The sequence below is a fragment of the Rhinolophus sinicus genome, linkage group LG06 (genome assembly GCF_036562045.2).
Source record: "Rhinolophus sinicus isolate RSC01 linkage group LG06, ASM3656204v1, whole genome shotgun sequence".
In the NCBI taxonomy this organism is placed as follows: Eukaryota; Metazoa; Chordata; class Mammalia; order Chiroptera; family Rhinolophidae; genus Rhinolophus; species Rhinolophus sinicus.
This window is the reverse complement of record NC_133756.1, coordinates 95,720,708-95,738,876: the sequence shown is the minus strand read 5'-3', so window position 1 is coordinate 95,738,876 and position 18,169 is coordinate 95,720,708. Positions and strand designations below refer to the sequence as shown.

The 18,169-nt window shown below is 32.8% G+C and overlaps 1 protein-coding gene across 4 annotated transcripts in view; it reads left to right on the top strand.

Moving 5' to 3' along the window:
• The window catches only part of DYNC2H1 (dynein cytoplasmic 2 heavy chain 1), a 293,546-nt gene that overhangs the window by 146,403 nt on the left and 128,974 nt on the right, over nucleotides 1–18,169 (top strand). For all 4 annotated transcript variants that reach the window (XM_074335553.1, XM_074335552.1, XM_019717180.2 and 1 more), the window contains 5 exons: nucleotides 5,866–5,931; nucleotides 8,365–8,415; nucleotides 9,226–9,303; nucleotides 14,804–14,935; nucleotides 16,203–16,275. In XM_074335553.1, coding sequence (XP_074191654.1) covers nucleotides 5,866–5,931; nucleotides 8,365–8,415; nucleotides 9,226–9,303; nucleotides 14,804–14,935; nucleotides 16,203–16,275 — 400 coding nt within the window. The remainder of the gene's footprint in view (nucleotides 1–5,865; nucleotides 5,932–8,364; nucleotides 8,416–9,225; nucleotides 9,304–14,803; nucleotides 14,936–16,202; nucleotides 16,276–18,169) is intronic.

Here is an 18,169-nt window from a genome sequence, read left to right as displayed (position 1 = left end):
TTTGTTTCTTATATAACCCATTTCCTTTCTCTTCATATTTATACCAACAAATACATAATACTTTTATATCTTCCATACTATATATTTTGTTCTGGTGCATCATTTTTTGTTGCAATAGCTCCAGAAGATCTTTCCGTAAGTATAAATGTATTAACCTCATTATATTTAGTGATGGTGTGGTTTTCCATAATATGTTTATTTGCTGCTTTAGCTACTACTTGATTGGTGGATATTAAACTATATATATTTTTTGCTGTTATGAATGACTGTTAAGTCCTGTGAAGTATATTCATCTTTATGTACATGTGTAAGTAGGTATTTCTATTCAGTAGATTTCTTAATGAAAATATAGTGCTGGTCTAAGGATAAAGAACTTTTGAAATTTTGTTGAATATTATCAAACTGCCTTCTAAAAGTTCTTTACCAGTTAATACTCCTGTCCACAGAGTAAGTAAGGTACCTCCTTCCTTGCATCCTTGTCAACCCTGGATATTATCAGTCTTTTTAATTTTTACCAAGTTGTGGTTTAGAAATATCTTATTTTTTAATTTCTTTTCTGTATTTTTATTAAAGTTGTTTGTTTTTGCCTTCCTTATTTGTCATTTTTGTCTATTTGCCATATTTATCTATTTTTCTTGGTATTTTAAAGAATAAGCCTTGCTTTATAGAACAAGTCTACTTTATCATAATTATTGTTTTTATATTTTATTTTTTAATCATTAGATTTATTTTTGATTTCTATATTATTTAATTTATATAATTTGTTTTTAAATGTAGCTTTAATCTTATTTTATTTTCTAGTGAATATATTAAGGATACAGTTTCATTTTAGTCACTCTCCTAATAATATATTTAATGCTTTTTTACTCTCCTTTAAGACCTCTACACTAAAATAGGCTGTGATTTATGAAAATATTAGAGCGCTATAGTTACTTTAAGATGCCCCAAATTCCTTTTGAAAGTAATGTTATAAATAAATATTATTTTTGAAAAATATTTTAAGTTAAAAGATACCATAAACTCTTTCTTTCAATCAATAGTATTTTTTTAAAAAGGATGTTCCATAATTCTTTATTAATAACATACATATTTATGGACATCAGTTGAATCCAAAATTTTAGTAGTTTTGCTTATTATGTGTTTCTTGTTTGTTTCTAACCTATGTGTCTTTACCTCGGTTTATATATTACTTTATTTTTATGCAATATATTTACTGATGAGATGTAAATCCTTATGTCATATATTTTATAATGTAATTAGGGAAGGATATAATAAGTAGTCAGTACTAAATGATATAAGACATCAGTGAAGTATAGCAAGGAATACTTTTAAGTCACTTTACCTTTTAAAAATGTATGTAAATTAGGGTAAAGCCAGCATTTTGTTGCACTAGGAGAGAGCTTACAAGGCTTAATGTCCTTAACATTTTAGTATCCAGTTGGGTGCTCACAATTTAGTGCACAATTGGGTGCTGAAAATACCCAATTGCTATTTTCATTGCTTATCTTAAGTAATACTTTTCTATTGATTGAGAACAGCTAAAATCACTAAAACCAACAAATTCCCAGAAAATTGTGGTTTATATTTCTTAAGACGTTTATAATTGACAATGGAATATCTGTTTTCTAAAATTCATATTTCTGTATGAGTAATATTAAACTTATTCAACATGAATTCAGCAGTCCATAGAATGAATAAAAATTCTGAAAGCACATTAATTGTAAAGCAGTGAAGTACATTTCTCAAGATTTAGCAGTGTGATCTTAGGACAGAACCAATTTCATATTTTAGTGAAACCTTTTTGGGTTTTTAGCAGTGTGCATCCCATTAAACTGCCAGAGTTTCTTAATTTATTTTATATCATATTTTATTCATTTATTTATTATTATTTTTTGTTATTAGTTTCAGGTGTACAAAACAATGTAATAGTTAGGTATTTATACCCCTCACAAAGTGATAACCCCCTTCTTTCTTGCTGATTTTGCTGTTGTGTTGGTGACAGCAGTATGGCAGCAGGGGACTCTTGAACTAGAGCGAGGATAGGATTATTAGTATTCGCATCGCATTGAAGTGAAAGCAACCTGACCTGGAGTAAAAACTGATTGACTTGTTTTGTAGCAGATAATTTAGACTTTTGATTAAGTAACCCAAATGTAGAAAACTGTCTAGCAGTTTCAGTTTAGATTCTTGACTGGGTCATTTTTTTAAGAGATCAAAATTATTTATTTCAGTAACCTAAGTATTTTAGACAATGATAGGATAAGTAACATATTTGGTTTTCCCAAATTTATGATTATACTAAAACTATGTACAAGTTAGTACCTTTACATATCATTTCTTCATCCCAGTTTATTGTTTGGAATAGATACAAAATAATGGAAGTTGTTGGAATGTTAAATAATTTCCAACTATATAAGGCAAGACTACAGAAAAGGGTGGGAGAGTATATATTCTTCCTGTGTCCCTTTCCTCTTGTAAGTGTGATCCAAGAGAGATCTGAAATGGCTTAGGTGAGATGTGACTAGAAGTTTTTTCACTCAAATTTTTGGTAGGTTTATGCCTCTGCAGGTCAGTCTGCCCCTCCAAATGAATTTGCTAGTTGATTGAGTAAAATTCAGATGAATGTTATGTTTTAAAAATAAAATAATAATAGCTTATCATGATTGTATTTATCTTACAAATCATTTAATTTGGAATCTGATATTTTTTTCTATCAAAATGTGTTTTCTTATAAAAGTGTGGGTGTTTCAAAATTTTATCACCTGTGGCTATTAAAGTGAATCCTGGTAATTTAGATAATTATTTTCTGCTTAGATAACTTTGAAACTTTTTAGTATTATATCTAACCATTTAGATTTTTCTGGAAGTATTGTTGCATGTGCATAGAATTGTTCATTAAAATGTATGGTTTAACTTCAAGCACAAATGAGAATACTCTAGTTCTATGCTGTATCAACTTCGTTGAGATTAAAGAAAGACTTCTCCATATGGTAACATTTGCTTTATACTTTTCATTGAACATATTTGAAAGCAATAGATACTGTGGAGTAGAAATAAAAGGAATGAATGAAGTATACTTTTTATTGCTTCTTAGTCTCTGAGAATTGTGGAGTCTGGAATATTTTGAAATACATTTCCCTTCCAATATTGTGTAGTTTATTAATTTACTGTAAAGCAGATAGTTATATGTCACCTTTTAAGACTTACAATGTTCCAGACACTGTGTAAGTGCTTTGCATATATTGTGATTTAATTCCTACAACATTCCTATTATATAAGGAGGAAACCAAGATTTAGAGCTAATAACCTTTCTGTAGGTTACCCAGATTAATGGTGGAGCTGACATTGAAACCCATTTGGCTTGATGCTGAAAACTTCTTACTAATAGAATGAGAGTGAAACAAACAATTATATCTGGAATTGTGAACTTGATCTCAACTCTGAAGTTGACTTTAAGATTCCCTCATATTGTATTAATTCTGCTCTAATAGTTTCACTGCTTTTGAATATTTACTAGAGTATTGTGATGGCATGGAATGTGTGGCTGACTTATCCCACCTAATAGTTTACCATCTGTTAGTGGTTTTTCTAGTTAATTATATAGATGATCATTTGAAATTTTCCTTATTCTATATACCTTGATATTAAAGTATTTTGTAGCAGAACCTAAGTATGCTGAGATAAATTAACATTGAATTAAAACACTTAAATTTTCTGATTTGAAAAGTAGTGTAGATCAAGGATGTTAGAGATAAAAACTACTTTGTCAACTCTGGATATTGACAGGTTTGTTTTTTGTTTTTCTCTGAAATAAATATTCAGAAAAATCCTTAAGCTTGATTTTTCCATTCTTAATTTTACTTCAATTTAATTGAAAATAATGCTTTCTCTCAGTCTCTCAGTAAATTGTGTTATTTTCTTAAATCATCATTGTCCTTCATTATAATATTATTGTAACTATGGTGTTACTGTGGCTGAAAGGACTCATTGGTCCAGCTGGGCAATGAGGCAGCTGCCACCAACAGCTTCCTTCAGTGATGTCTAGGTTGGAAAACATAAAAGAAGATCCCAGTTGGTCTGGCTTAGGTCATATGGCATCCTTTGTACCATTATGTGTGGAGTGATATAATGTCATTGGCCCAACTGTGTTACATGCATATGCCTGATCAAAAAATGAAGCGAAGGGCAACTACCATTACCCATTTATTGACTACATGTTATGTGGCTATTTTTTGCTTACATTTTGGAGTTTGGTCCCAGTAATAATTAACAATTAGCTCACTGATTTGAGCTAATCTGAGCTAATCTGAGAATCATAGAGTAGCAGGGCCTTGCCTTATTTCCATTAACACTAGAGACTACATTATTCTTCCTCAGTTCGGAGGAAGAAATGGCTCAATAAATAATATTGTGTGAATTTGTTTGTGTGGGTATGTATGTACATGTAATAAAGAATTAACTATATTGTTAAGTGATAAAGCTTCAAAGTAATACATTTACTGTCTAATTTGTCTTCATTATTTCTTTACCTTAGATGAAGGCTCTGTTATAATTATGTTAACTATCCATTAATTCACAAAACAAATAGCTTAGTGGCTTATTCAGCTAGTCACAGTTCAATCCCAAACCTGAGTTCTGACCTTCTAATACCTAGGACCATTGTACATCTCCCCAAATGACATGCCTTGCTTTTTACAATAATTTAAGTCACACGGTAGCTATTTCATTGCTTAATCAATAGATATTTATTGAGTACTTGCTGTATGTGTATACAAACATACACAAGATAATCCTTCTGTAGAGTATTATTCAATATACTGCATCTCTCCTACTGAGGGTGATTTTCTGGCAGGCAAGGAGTTTACTTGCTGTTAGTATTTATAGGAGGATCTTTTTAAATATCTTAATATCTGTATATTTATCTCTATAATTATATACACATTAGATATAAATAAAGTATTTACAATATGGGAAAAGCTAAATAAAATGTTTAAATTAGAACTTGGTAGGAAAGATGGTGCTTTACCAAATGGGTTTTTTTTGTTGTTAGTAAACGTTTACTTTTTTTTTTACAGAAATGATACAAGCTCATTTTAGAAAGTTTAAAAAATAAATATAAGTATCTAAGGAAAAAGAAGAAAATACAACCTGTAATCTCAAAAATAAATCACTGATAAGAATTTTGATATCTTTTTTCCAATTTTTTTGCAGCTACATATCCATATATGTTTATATAAACGTATTCCCCCTCCTTCCACATATGAATTATGCTATGTTTTTTTGATATCAATATTTTTCATGATAGACTTTTGAACATTTAGGTTGTTTTAGTTTTTCCTCCACTGTAAACAGTCTTGCACATCATATCCTTGTTTCCTATCCAGGATTACATTCATGATCCCTTTACATAAATTTCTACAACTGAAATTTCTTGATTTAGGGGTATACATTGTTCAGGAGCATATAAACATACACAGTGACAAATTGAGGATTACTAATGCAGGAGATTGATCTAGTTAGTAATGACTGACTCAAACCTCACCATTGGATTTCAGCTAGTTAAATAAATCTGTTTTATTTTTAATGAGATGTAAATATAAATTAATCCTAGCACTGTCTCTAAATATTTTAGCACTTTCTTTATATACCCTACCCCCAACTTAGAACTGTTGTTCTATGTTGATGTTATCGGAATAGTCATTTTTCATATTGATAAAAGAAGATAATTTGAAGACAATACAGATTTTGTGAATGGAAATTCAAGGACTAGGCTTTTCCGGAACCACAAATTCAGAGAAAAAGCAAGGTTTAAAAAAAAAAAGAAAAGAAAAGAAAAAGCAAGATAACATCTGTTATTCTTTTCAGGCTGATCAGTTGATGTTCGCTTTGCATTTTGTTCGAGGCATGCATCCTGAACTTTTTCAAGAAAATGTAAGTGGAAGTAAAGGAGGAAAATGTTTGAGTTACATAGTAATTTGGACGGATTTATGGTTAGATTAGAAATTACTTCAGGGTAGAAATTATATATCAACCTATTAATTTTTCACTAAGTTAGAAATTTAGTGTAAGATGATGATTTCCAGTTCTACTCCCCTCTGGGTGGGCGCAATATTCTGAAGTGATGCCATGTTTCCCCGAAAATAAGACTGGGCCTCATATTAGTTTTTGCTCCAAAAGATGCTTTAGGGCTTATGTTCAGGGGCTGTCATCCTGAAAAGTCATGCTAGGACTTAGTTTCTGTTTAGGTCTTATTTTCGGGGAAACATGGTAGTAAGGCAGAAAAATGTAAGTAACTTACCCACAGTGCCTAGATTTTTCTGAACCCAAGTCCATGTACTCAGGATACCAGAAGGGTCAGTCTTATATCCCTGGTGTAAGCAGTGGAACTGATAAATATAAAATATGGAACAATATGGGTACAACATTATTTATTACCACCTTCACTGACTTCACAGCAGGTGAAGCAAGAAAGAGGGTAGGCAGTTCTCAGAAGCTTCCTTGAACCTGCAGATTTATGTTAATCTTTTAATGTATAACTTATCTTCTTTGTCTATGACTTCATTTCTGGGCTGCCATATATCCCCCTCTCAAATTTGAAAAGAACTTCCTTTGAGCCAGAGCTAGTTAATCCATCTCTGGTGTGCTTCTAATATTCTTTAAAAAACATTTGTAAATGATTTTTTTTCATTATTATTCCATTATCATAAAGTGAGAATCCATTATTTAGGGTGGGAGAGAATATTTATGTGGACAGTGCAACTTTGACCTAATAACCTTTAACTCCACTTGATCAGATTTTAATTACCGTGTTTCCCCCAAAATAAGATCAGGTCTCATATTAATTTTTGCTCCAAAAGACACATGAGCGTGTATTTTCAGGGGATGTCTTGGTTTTTCATGTACAACAATCTATATTTATTCAAATACAGTCATGTCATCTTCTGGAACATCGTCATAATGTACTAAATGCGTCCGTATGGCTGACGATTTTAACGGGCTTATTTTCGGGGTAGGTCTTATTTTCGGGTAAACATGGTATGTTCTGGGTTCCCCTCATTTGAATAGTTAAAAGAATGTAGGCCATTCCTCATGCATATGTTTGCTCTTTGTTTCCCTCTACCTCCACATGCTCTGGCTGAATTGTATAGTTTCTCCTGAATTTATTAACTTGACCCCTTTTAGTTCTGCTATTAACTCGAATGCCTTAACTTCCTCCTGTATAATGTTTTTCACTATGATTAATATGTTTCACACTGGATAAGACTTAAAATTACCTGTTTTTTCCTTCTGGAGTATAAATCAATTATATACATTATATTACATATAGTATAATAATCATTCATTTTTATTTATTTGTAATTGTGTAATTTAAGTGTGAAGTGTAAAGGGTCAGGGTGGGTGGAGGCAGGAAGTATGTTGCTTTGGTAATTTTTCCATATTGCTGTCCCATTTTAATATGTTTTTGCTTTATTTGCTGACCAATATGTAATAAATTATATAGTAGTGCCTATTATTATCTGATTGGGGGACACAGGGTGAAGATACAGATTTTCTTAGAGCACTAGATTTCATAACATAACAGTTGATGAATTTTGATTCTGTAGATAAAAAAAAGGGAATAATGGCAATCTTCCAATCTGTTAGAAAAGATGTTAATGGAACTACTTTTTTCTGTTTTTTTTCTAACATACACAATTTTAAAACTTTGGTACACCTTATTGCTTATCTGGAGGAATAGCACACAAGTATAATAGGAAAAATTAACAGGTAGTGACAAATGCTAATTGAACATGACATTTACATTTTTAGATGTTAAGACTTATATATGTATAGTGGGTGCCAAAAAAATGTGTACACATTTTAAGAAAGGAGAAAACTATTAAAATTATATATACTGATAACAAAAGATGAATACATGTCACATTTGACTTCTGCAATTATAAGAGTTGCTCAAAGTGATTACCATCAGTGTAATTTTAATAGGTTTTTCCTTTCTTAAAATGGGTATACATTTGTTTCTCTCTCTCTCTCTCTCTCTCTCTCTCTCTATATATATATATATATATATATATATATATATATGTATTTATTTACCTATATAAAATGTAGTTTTTTTGTTTTAATAAAATTATTCTTAGTAGATTTCATATTAATGTTTTTTATATTGGTACATGAACTCATAATGTTAATGTACTAGAAGTGGGAAGTTGGGAAAGGAGTTGTGTTTCTTGTTGTTTTTTTTAATGTGTCCTTAGAAAGCTGAATTATAAGCCATCTTATAAGGATGGATGTAGGAAAATTAAGAACATTTTAACTGCATAGTATTTTTATGTTTTTTGTGTTCCTCATATTTTTATTCAATAGGAATGGGATACATTTACAGGTGTGGTTGTTGGAGACATGTTGCGGAAAGCTGTAAGTAAAAATAACAAAGTTATTCTACTCTTAGGGAAAATAGTTTGGGCTTAGACTTCATGAAATATAATTTGCTTCAGAGGAATTTTAAATTATTGTTGAATATGTCTTTATTATTGTTTAAATTATTGTTGAATATGTCTTTAGAGAATATGTCTTTGTCTCTATTGACCTTTTATAAAATGGACCTAAACATATTTTTTGTCCTTGAAGACATATTTCTTTTGAGAATATATTATTTAAATACTAAGCAATTAATATAGTTTCTTTTTTTCGGTATATACATTTTATTCCAAGAACGCTTTTATAATACTAAGAAAATCAAATCTTCTATTATAACTAGGAAAACTTTCTTATGTAACTGAGTTTAAAAACTACTTTTTAAAACTTTTGATAACTATTCAAATTTAGTTTTTTGTGTAGTTATTTTCTTCTGTTTAAACATGTAATGGATAATATTATTTTTCAAAGGAATGTACCCAAACTGTAATGCAAAACTTAGATTATGTCTGAAATGTAAGATGTAACTAAAGATAATATAATTTTATGGCAGTTTCTTATTACATTTGAGTTTTTCTGAAGTTTTACAGAAGATTAAGCACAATGAAAATGAATGCAACATTTGTCTAAATGGTTATATCTTATGTAGAATTTTATATTGATTTGTAAAATACATAAAAATAAAGAAATAATACATAGAATAAGCTTTAAAAAAAAACAGTGTTCATAAAATTAGCTAGTCAGTTGTTGAATTTTTTTAAGTTGTAATTTTACCAACTATACCAAGGAAAATAATTGCTCTTATTAAAGGACTCTCAACAAAGAATACGTGATCAACTTCCATCTTGGATAGATCAAGAAAGAAGCTGGGCAGTGGCCACATTAAAGGTACTCCTTTTCTATCGTGAGGGATATTGAAATTTTTCTGTATTCAGTTATTTCTGTTTATATTTTTTTATGTGCTACTTAATCATACTCAGTGTTGATGTTTCTGTGAATATGACAAAATGTCTGGGTAAAAAGGTATCAAAGAACTATTCTGATTAATCCTTTAATCAATTATTAATTAATTGCATTTTTCATTCAACATACACATCTTGAATCTCTGCATTGCACAAGATTCTGTGCTATATACCCACAGGGACTATAAACATAAGTAAATAAAAGATCCTCTGATATGATAGGTGGAAGCCTTATATATACAATAACTCAGGATCGGTAATGAGGTACAGCATACTTATGTTGAAAAGAGTTTCAAATTTTCATTTTCACTTCTATTCATCTTTTAAATATCTCTCATACTCGACTCTTCTCCAGGCTAACAGCCACTCTCTTAGTTTTGGCTTTTGCTATTTAACTGGATTTAGAAAGTTAGTCCCTGCTTCTAATCTCAGATCTCTCCATTTTATTCTATCCTTTATGTTTTAAAGTTTATTTAAAATAGTGCCCTATTTAAAACCTTTTAATGGTTTCTTATCACTCAGGGATGAAGTCCATAGTTTTTTTGGATAACATATAAGATTATCCATGATCTGCTCCTTACTTGCCTCTTCAGTTTTACTTCCAGTCCATTCCCTCAAAATTTCTTGTATTTGCTGGTTCCCTTATTCCCTCACCTGGAATGCACTTTGACTGTTTTGACTGTCAAATGTCTAGTTTTTAGGACTTACCCAAAGCATTACCTCCTATATGACTTTTTGCCCGATTTCTCCATTCTGTCTTTTCTATCGGCATATATCTTGAGCATTCCTATATCACCGCACGCACCGTACTAATACAAAATGATTTGTTTTCTGCCTCTTCTCCTAGGTTGTAAGTCCACTGAGATTAGGATCCTTGCCTTATTAAACTTTATTTCCCTAATATTGAGTGTTAAACCTGACTAATTTTTCCTTTTGCTTATTCAGTGAATGCCTACTATATACCAGATGTATGGACAATTTTTGTTAACTACTTATTTTTTTGAACAAATTAAAATTATGAGTAGACAAACTGATGGCATTCTTTTTTTCTTTTTTTTTAGGGTTTTCTATATATAGTATCATGTCATCTGCATATAATGACAATTTTACTTCCTCCTTACCATTTTGGATGCCTTTTATTTCTTTCTCTTGTCTGCTGTGGCTAGAACTTCCAGCACTATGTTGAATAGAAGTGGAGAAAGTGGGCAAACTTGCCTTGTTCCTGATCTTAAGGGGAATGGTTTTAGCTTTTCCCCATTGAGTATGATGTTAGCTGTGGGTTTATCATATATGGCCTTTATTATGTTGAGATATGGTCCCTCTATTCGCACTTGTTTAAGAGTTTTTATCATAAATGGCTGTTGGATTTGGTCAAATGCCTTTTCTGCATCTATTGATATGATCGTATGATTTTTATTTTTCATTTTGTTAATGTGGTGTATCACATTAATTGATTTGCGGATGTTGAACCACCCTTGCATACCAGGAGTGAAAATCCCACTTGATCATGGAGTATGATCTTTTTAATGTATTGCTGAATTCTGTTCGCTAATATTTTGTTGAGGATTTTCACATCTGTGTTCATTAGAGATATCAGCCTGTAGTTTTCTTTTTTTGTAGTGTCTTTGTCTGATTTTGGGATCAGGTTGATAGTGGCCTCCTAAAAAGTGTTTGGGAGTCTTCCCTCCTCCTGGATTTTTTGGAATAGCTTGAGGTAATAATTCTTTTTTTAATCTTTTGTAAAATTTGCCTGTAAAGCCATCTGGTCCAGGACTTTTGTTTGTTGGGAGCTTGTTCATTACTGATTCAATTTCCCTGGTGGTAATCAGTCTATTCAGGTTTTCCATTTCTTCTTGAGTTAGCTTTGGAAAGTTGTGTGCTTCTAGAAAATTGTTCATTTCTTTCAGGTTATCTAATTTGTTGGCATATAGTTGCTCATAGTATTTTCTTAAAATTTTTTGTATTTCTGTGGTGTCTGTTGTCACTTCTCCTCTTTCATTTAATTTCATTAAATTTAATTTCATTATTTTGGGTTCTGTCTTTTTTGATGAGTCTGGCTAAAGATTTGTCGATTTTGTTTACCTTCTCTAAAAACCAACTCTTGGATTCATTGATCTTTCATATTGTTTTTCTGGTTTCTATTTCATTTATTTTCTCTCTGATCTTTATTATCTCCTTCCTAGTACTCCCTTTGGGCTTATTTTGCTGTTCTTTTTCCAATCCCTTAAGTGTGAAGATAAACTGTTGATTAGTGATTTTTTACCGTTTCTTTAGGTAGGCCTGCAGTGCTATGAATTTCCCTCTTAGGACTGCTTTTGCTGCATCCCATAGATTTTGGGTCATCGTATTTTCATTTTAGTTTGTCTCGAGATATCTTTTGATTACTTCCTTGATCTCATGGTTGACCCATTCATTATTTAGTAACATGTTATTCAGCCTCCATGAATTGGTGTGTCTTCCAGGTTTTTTTCCTGTAGTTGATTTCTAATTTCATAGCACTGTGATCAGAGAAAACAGGTATGATTTCAATTTTCTTAAATTTATTAAGACTTGTTTTGTGGCCTAACATATGGTCTATCTTGGAAAATGTTCTATGTGCACTTGAGAATAACGTGTATTCTGCAGTTTTGGGGTGAAATGCTCTGAAAATATCAATTAAATCAACTGGTCCAATGTGTCATTTAAGGCAGTTGTTACCATATTGATATTATGTCTGGAAGATCTGTCCCTTGTTGTCAGAGGTGTGTTGAAGTCCCCGACTATGATAGTTGATCTCTGTCTTTATGTCAGTCAATGTCTGTTTTATATAATTAGGTGCTCCTATGTTGGGTGCATAGATGTTTTCTAGGGTTATGTCCTCTTGTTGGATTGATCCCTTTATTATTATATAGTGTCCATCTTTGTCTTTTAATATGTTCTTCATTTTAAAGTCTATTTTGTCAGATGTAAGTATTGCAACTCCAGCTTTTTTCTCATTTTCATTTGCATGAAATATCTTACTCGAACCCTTCACTTCCAGCTTGTGTGTGTCTTTTGATCTGAGGCGAGTCTCTTGTATACAGCATATTCAAGGGTCTTGCTTTCTTATCCACTCAGCCACCCTATGTCTTTTGATTGGAGCATTTAATCCATTTACATTTAAAATGATTTTTGATAGGTCCATAGTTCCTGCCATTTTTTAATTTTTTATTTGTAGTTAGATTGTTTTCATCTTTCTTCTCTTTACAGAAGCCCTTTTAATATTTCCTGCAATGCTGGCTTGGTGGTAATAAATTCCTTTAGCTTAATCCTTCTGGGAAGCTCTTTATCTCTCCTTCAAATTTAAATGATAACCTTGCTGGATAAAGCAATCTAGGTTGTAGGCCTTTGTTTTCCATCACTTTGAGTACCTCCTGCCACTCCCTCCTGGTCTGCAATATTTCTGTAGAAAAGTCATTTGATAGTCTTATAGGAGTTCCCTGTGTGTAACCCGCTGTCTTTCTCTTGCTGCTTTTAGGATTCTCTCTTTGTCTTTAACCTTTGCCATTTTAACTGTAATGTGTCTTGGTGTGGACCTGTTTGGGTTTATCCTGGTTGGAACTCTCTGCACTTCCTGGGCTTGCATGTCGGTTTCCTTTACCAGGTTAGGGAAGTTTTCGGACATTATTACTTCAAATATGTTCTCGATCCCTTGCTCCCTCTCTTCACCTTCTGTTATTCCTGTTGTGCACATGTTGTTGCGCTTGATGTTATCCAAGAGGTCTCTTAAACCATCTTCATTGTTTTTTATTCTTTTTTCTTTTTGTTGTTCCGTTTGGGTGATCTCTGCTAACTTGTCTTTTAAGTCGCTGATTCGATCCTCTGCTTCATGGAACCTGTTGGTAATTACGTCACGTGTGTTCTTTATTTCAGTTATTGTATTCTTTATTTCCAACTGGTTCATTACGATTTCTCTATCCTTGTTTATGTCGTCACTAAGCTCTGTAAACATTCTTATCATCAGTGTTCTGAACTCTGTCTCTGATAGGTTGGTTACCTCTGTTTCATTTGGTTCCAATTCTGGAGGTTTCTTCTTTTCTTTTATTTGGGACATGTTTCTTTGTTTCCCCATTCTGGCTGACTCTCTGTGTTTGCTTTGGTATATTTGGTAGATCCCCTAGGGTTCTTGGTTTATGCTGGGTTATCTTGTGTAGTATGTGTCCTTTATATTTGACTTGCACTACTTCGTTCTTCTCCTCTGCGTGTGCTCCAAAGGTGAGTCTTGTGTTGTGTATATTGTCCTGTTAAAGTTGATCTTTAATTGCTTTTGGCTTCTCAGTAGGTGGGATTGACTCCTAGGCTGACTGGTTGTGAGATTTGGCTGTGCCCACAGTGGATGTTCTGTGCTTGAGGGTTGACCTCTCAAATGAGGCTTGGCCCCTGTGGTCTCTTGTGCCTGTAGAGAATTCCCTCTGGGTGTGTCACTTGTAGGTCAAACCCGGTAATACTCTGGTTTGGTCTGGAGTTGGCCTCTGGGTGTATTGAATATTGTGTCTTTTGGGCTGGGCCCTGGTGTATGGCAATTTCAGAACAAAGCAAATCACCAGTCACAACAACAACAATAACAACAACGAAGAAAAAACCAAATACACTCACATGTAAGAACAACCAATAACCCACACTCAACACAGGCAAAAATGTCAATAATACAAAAACAAAACAAAACAAAAAAAGCAGCGCCAGTCTTGGCTTAAACCCACCAAGTAATCTCCAGGTTGTCCTCAGCTATACCAGAGTCCTCTGCATCTTGTGCAGGCAGAGCCGATCACCTGGTGCCCAGAGCGGTCCTGGGACTGCAGTTCTAGATGAGTGGGGCTAAGGGGTCTGCATGTTAGTTTTTATAAAGTCAGTGCAGTTTCTGCTCTTGCCTGCACATATGCGCACTGAGTAACACAACCAGCCCTATGCCCAGGTCTCCAGAGATTTAGGGCGTGCGTGCGTGCGTGCGTGCGTGCGTGCGTGTAGGGCGGGAGATTTCTGAGTTGCTGAAAGCCCAGTGCTGGTCTGCCACTTGCTGCTGACCCCTGCGTGTGTCACCGCAGTTGTAATTGCCCTGCCCTAGGCAGGCCAGAAAGGGTGGGGGCTGGGGATGGAGGAGTCTTCTCTCTCCCAGCCCAGCAGTGTCACACTTCCCAGCCTCTTTCCTAGGTCAGAGCTGCAAGCTGGGTCTTCCCAGATCGTGAGAGCTGTGGCTCCTCTATAATCTGACGCAAACTGATGGCATTCTTGATTGAATAAGTCTACCACCTTATTTCTGACCTAGAAATGGTTAGATAAGTTAACATAAAGTAGAAAACAAATAATCAATACCTATTGATACTTGGTTTCCATTCCTTTTTTAGTAATGCATATACATATGTACTTATATTGGCTAATAGCTCACTATATATAGTGTGTTTTTTTTTTAGATTACTCTCCCCAGTCTTTATCAGACCCTCTGCTTTGAAGATGTAGCTCTGTGGCATACTTTTTATCATAATTCAATGTGTGAGCAAGAGTTTCCGTCTACTCTTGCAAAGAAGGTTTCCTTATTTCACCAGGTAAGTTATCTAAATGCATATAAGTATTTAACGTTTCTCTTGTCATTCAGAAGCCATTTAAATGAAAGCTCTGCCTTTGGGTGTGATGTAACCATAATGTGGTGCATGTGGGGAAGGGTTTTCTTAATTGTGTCATCTTCTCCACACAGTGAAATCATTGGCAAATTTATGAGTAGAATGTCTCCCACTGTAGCTTTTCTTACTCCCTCCCTCTGGCTGATCCAAAGGTGATTTTGCTATAGAGAAATGTCTTACAGAAAGAAATTAGGGTATAGATTGTACAGGTTCTTCACTCATTTTGTAGGGTTCTATCTAAGGAAAATATATCATGGTGAGGAAAAGGGGATTTTTTTCCCCCATTATATTTCAAAATAGAATGATGAATGATGAAATCTACTGATGGGTTCTACCCAGTCTTTTGGGGAGGCAAAGGGCTTAGAATTGAAAAACTATAGGAGTTGATACTGTGTTTCCCCGAAAATAAGACCTAGCCGGACAATCAGCTCTAATGCATGTTTTGGAGCAAAAATTAATATAAGACCTGGTATTATATTGTATTATATTATTTTACATTATATTTTATTATTATATTATATTATATTACATATTTTATATAAGACCCCGTCTTATGGTAAAATAAGACGGGGTCTTATATTAATTTTTATTCCAAAAGACGCATTAGAGCTGATCGTCCGGCTAGGTCTTATTTTCGGGGAAACACGGTACTACAGAAGTGACTTTCCCATTTCCTGGAAGTGGTTCCGTCCCCTTTGTATCTCCTTAGTGAATTCCAATTTACCGTCTATGTTTAAAAAACAAACAAACAACAACAAAAAACCCTTTATTTGAAAACATATACATGATTCAGCATAAAAATACTGATTTGAAAATTTTAGGCAAGATTTTTGGGCCTCTGTTTTCCTGTCATCAGGAGTGCCTAACCTACTTACCCTATTTTTCCTGGCATTTGGCAACTTATTAGATCCTGTAGAAGTAGCTAATCCTCTGACCATTACATGCTGATGTTTACTTTTAATGATAAGTTTGAGGAAATAAATGGGTTTTAGTAATATTTTGACTATTGAAGATGTATCTTTGGATATATCTACTGTGGCAGTTTGAGGCATAGTAAATATTGTGTAACAGTGATGGATATTCACTTGTTTTAATAAGCAGTTGTTTAATTAATTAACATTAACTGTTGTTTAGTTAACAAAGCTATTGTGGGAAAATTATTATTTAAAAATACCCTGAACTTTATTTTAAGGTTCTTGTGGTGCAGGCTCTCAGACCAGACAGATTGCAAAGTGCAATGGCTCTATTTGCGTGTAAAACTCTGGGTAAGTGTAATATTTTTCTAGAACTAGACCACTGACCTGAATTATTTGTTTTTAATTTACATGTTATTTTATGCTGAGCTGATTTTAGATGATTATAGGTCTTCATTTTTGTTTTTTCATTTTACTTTACAATCTCTACCTGGTTTTAAAAAAATAATTCTTTGTGTTGGATATGATCATACTTAATGTATTAAGTTTGATGCATAATTGACATCCTATATTTAGTTAAGATGTTTGAAGTTTTAAAAATTTTCTTGTGAAAACACTTTAGACATTTAGACATTTGTCCAAGATTAAGATTTCAAAGCAAAGAATCAAACATTTGATTTAGACAACGTAAAATGTACAGATACCATAGTCTTAGGGAAAAAAAAGTTATTTTTGCTCTAAAACAAACAAAAAAAATTTGTGTGTCTTTAGATTATAAACAAACTGTGCAATACATTTTTAAGTGTATTTCAGATATTATGATCTGAAGAATTAAAAGTTATTAATACTTATTTGGAAATAATAACTTATACCGTATTTCCATTTGCACAAGAAAATTTGGAAAAACTATGTTAAAAAGAAAGATTATTAAAAGTATTTTAGTTGAAGCATTGAGTCATCCAAGAATAATAGATCTTTACTATTCTAAACTGCAGGAGGTTTTAGAAATATATTGGAAATGAAAAGTCTGGCATAGTTAAAATAGTACGCTGACAGTTTTTTTTAGAAATCCTTCATTTCTATTTAATTGTTCTAGATAATATGTATATGAAATTTTATCCTGAAATTGTTTATTAATTGTAACTTACGAATATTTCAATCAGGTAAGCCTAACGTGAACAAAGATATTAGTGTCCATGTTAAGAAATGCGTATGAGCATGCTTTATTTTGTAACTGAAGAATTTAACATGTTGCCGATTATAAACACATATTGAGTAATAACTGTAGGCATATAATACATTTGAAAATCAACTATTCCTATATTTACCCCTTAAGTTACCTGATTGGTAACTTAATGCCTTTTGCTGGCATTTTTGAGAAAATGTTAATAAAAGCAGAAAGGTAGACATTCTTTATTTCTTACCAACACATCTACCTACTACCTGCATTGATAGTCATATTCATTCTGCTTTCCCTTCTGTTACGTATTATGAATGAATGCCCTTGCTCCAACTAACAGCCAACCTATTTACTCCGTGTGTGTGTGTGTGTGTGTGTGTATTCCTGCCATTATCCTCTTCTCCTGCATTATCCATTTCTCCTTCTTTACTGAATCATTTCTGTCGGCATACAAACATTTTAGTATCACCTGTGTTAAAAATGCCTCCTGTGACCCTTTTCACCCATTGCTCTCATTCTATTTCTTTCTCTTTTTTTCCTATTTCTTTATTTCCTTCTGCAGCAAAACATGCTGAAAGTGTGTCTGTCATCAGACACTAGAGTAACCCATTTTCTCAAATCTCATTTTGTCTTTAACTCATTCTGTTTGGACTTCCATCCCTAAAGTTCCACAAGATTTCTCTTGTTACGATTGGAGCAGAAGGGTTATCACTTTGTGAGGGGTGTAAATGTCTAACTATTTCATTGTTCTGTACACCTGAAACTAATTAAAAAAAGAGACGAAAACTAAATTAAAGTGATGGTTTGACAATAAAGAGATGGACCAAAAAAAAAAAAAAAGGTTAAAAAAGGTTAAAGGTCTTCTTCCATATTGCTACCTGCGCTTTTGTTTTATTTAATCCCTCAATAAAGTTTATTCTTCCTTCTTTAAACATTCTCTGCTTTCTACTCTTGATTATTGTATTCCTTCTTTCATATGTCAACCCTTTTAGGGTTCCTTTTCACTTTTCTTTACTGGCTGCTTTTCTGCATGTCTTCTGAATGTTGGAGTAGTCTTCAGTCCAC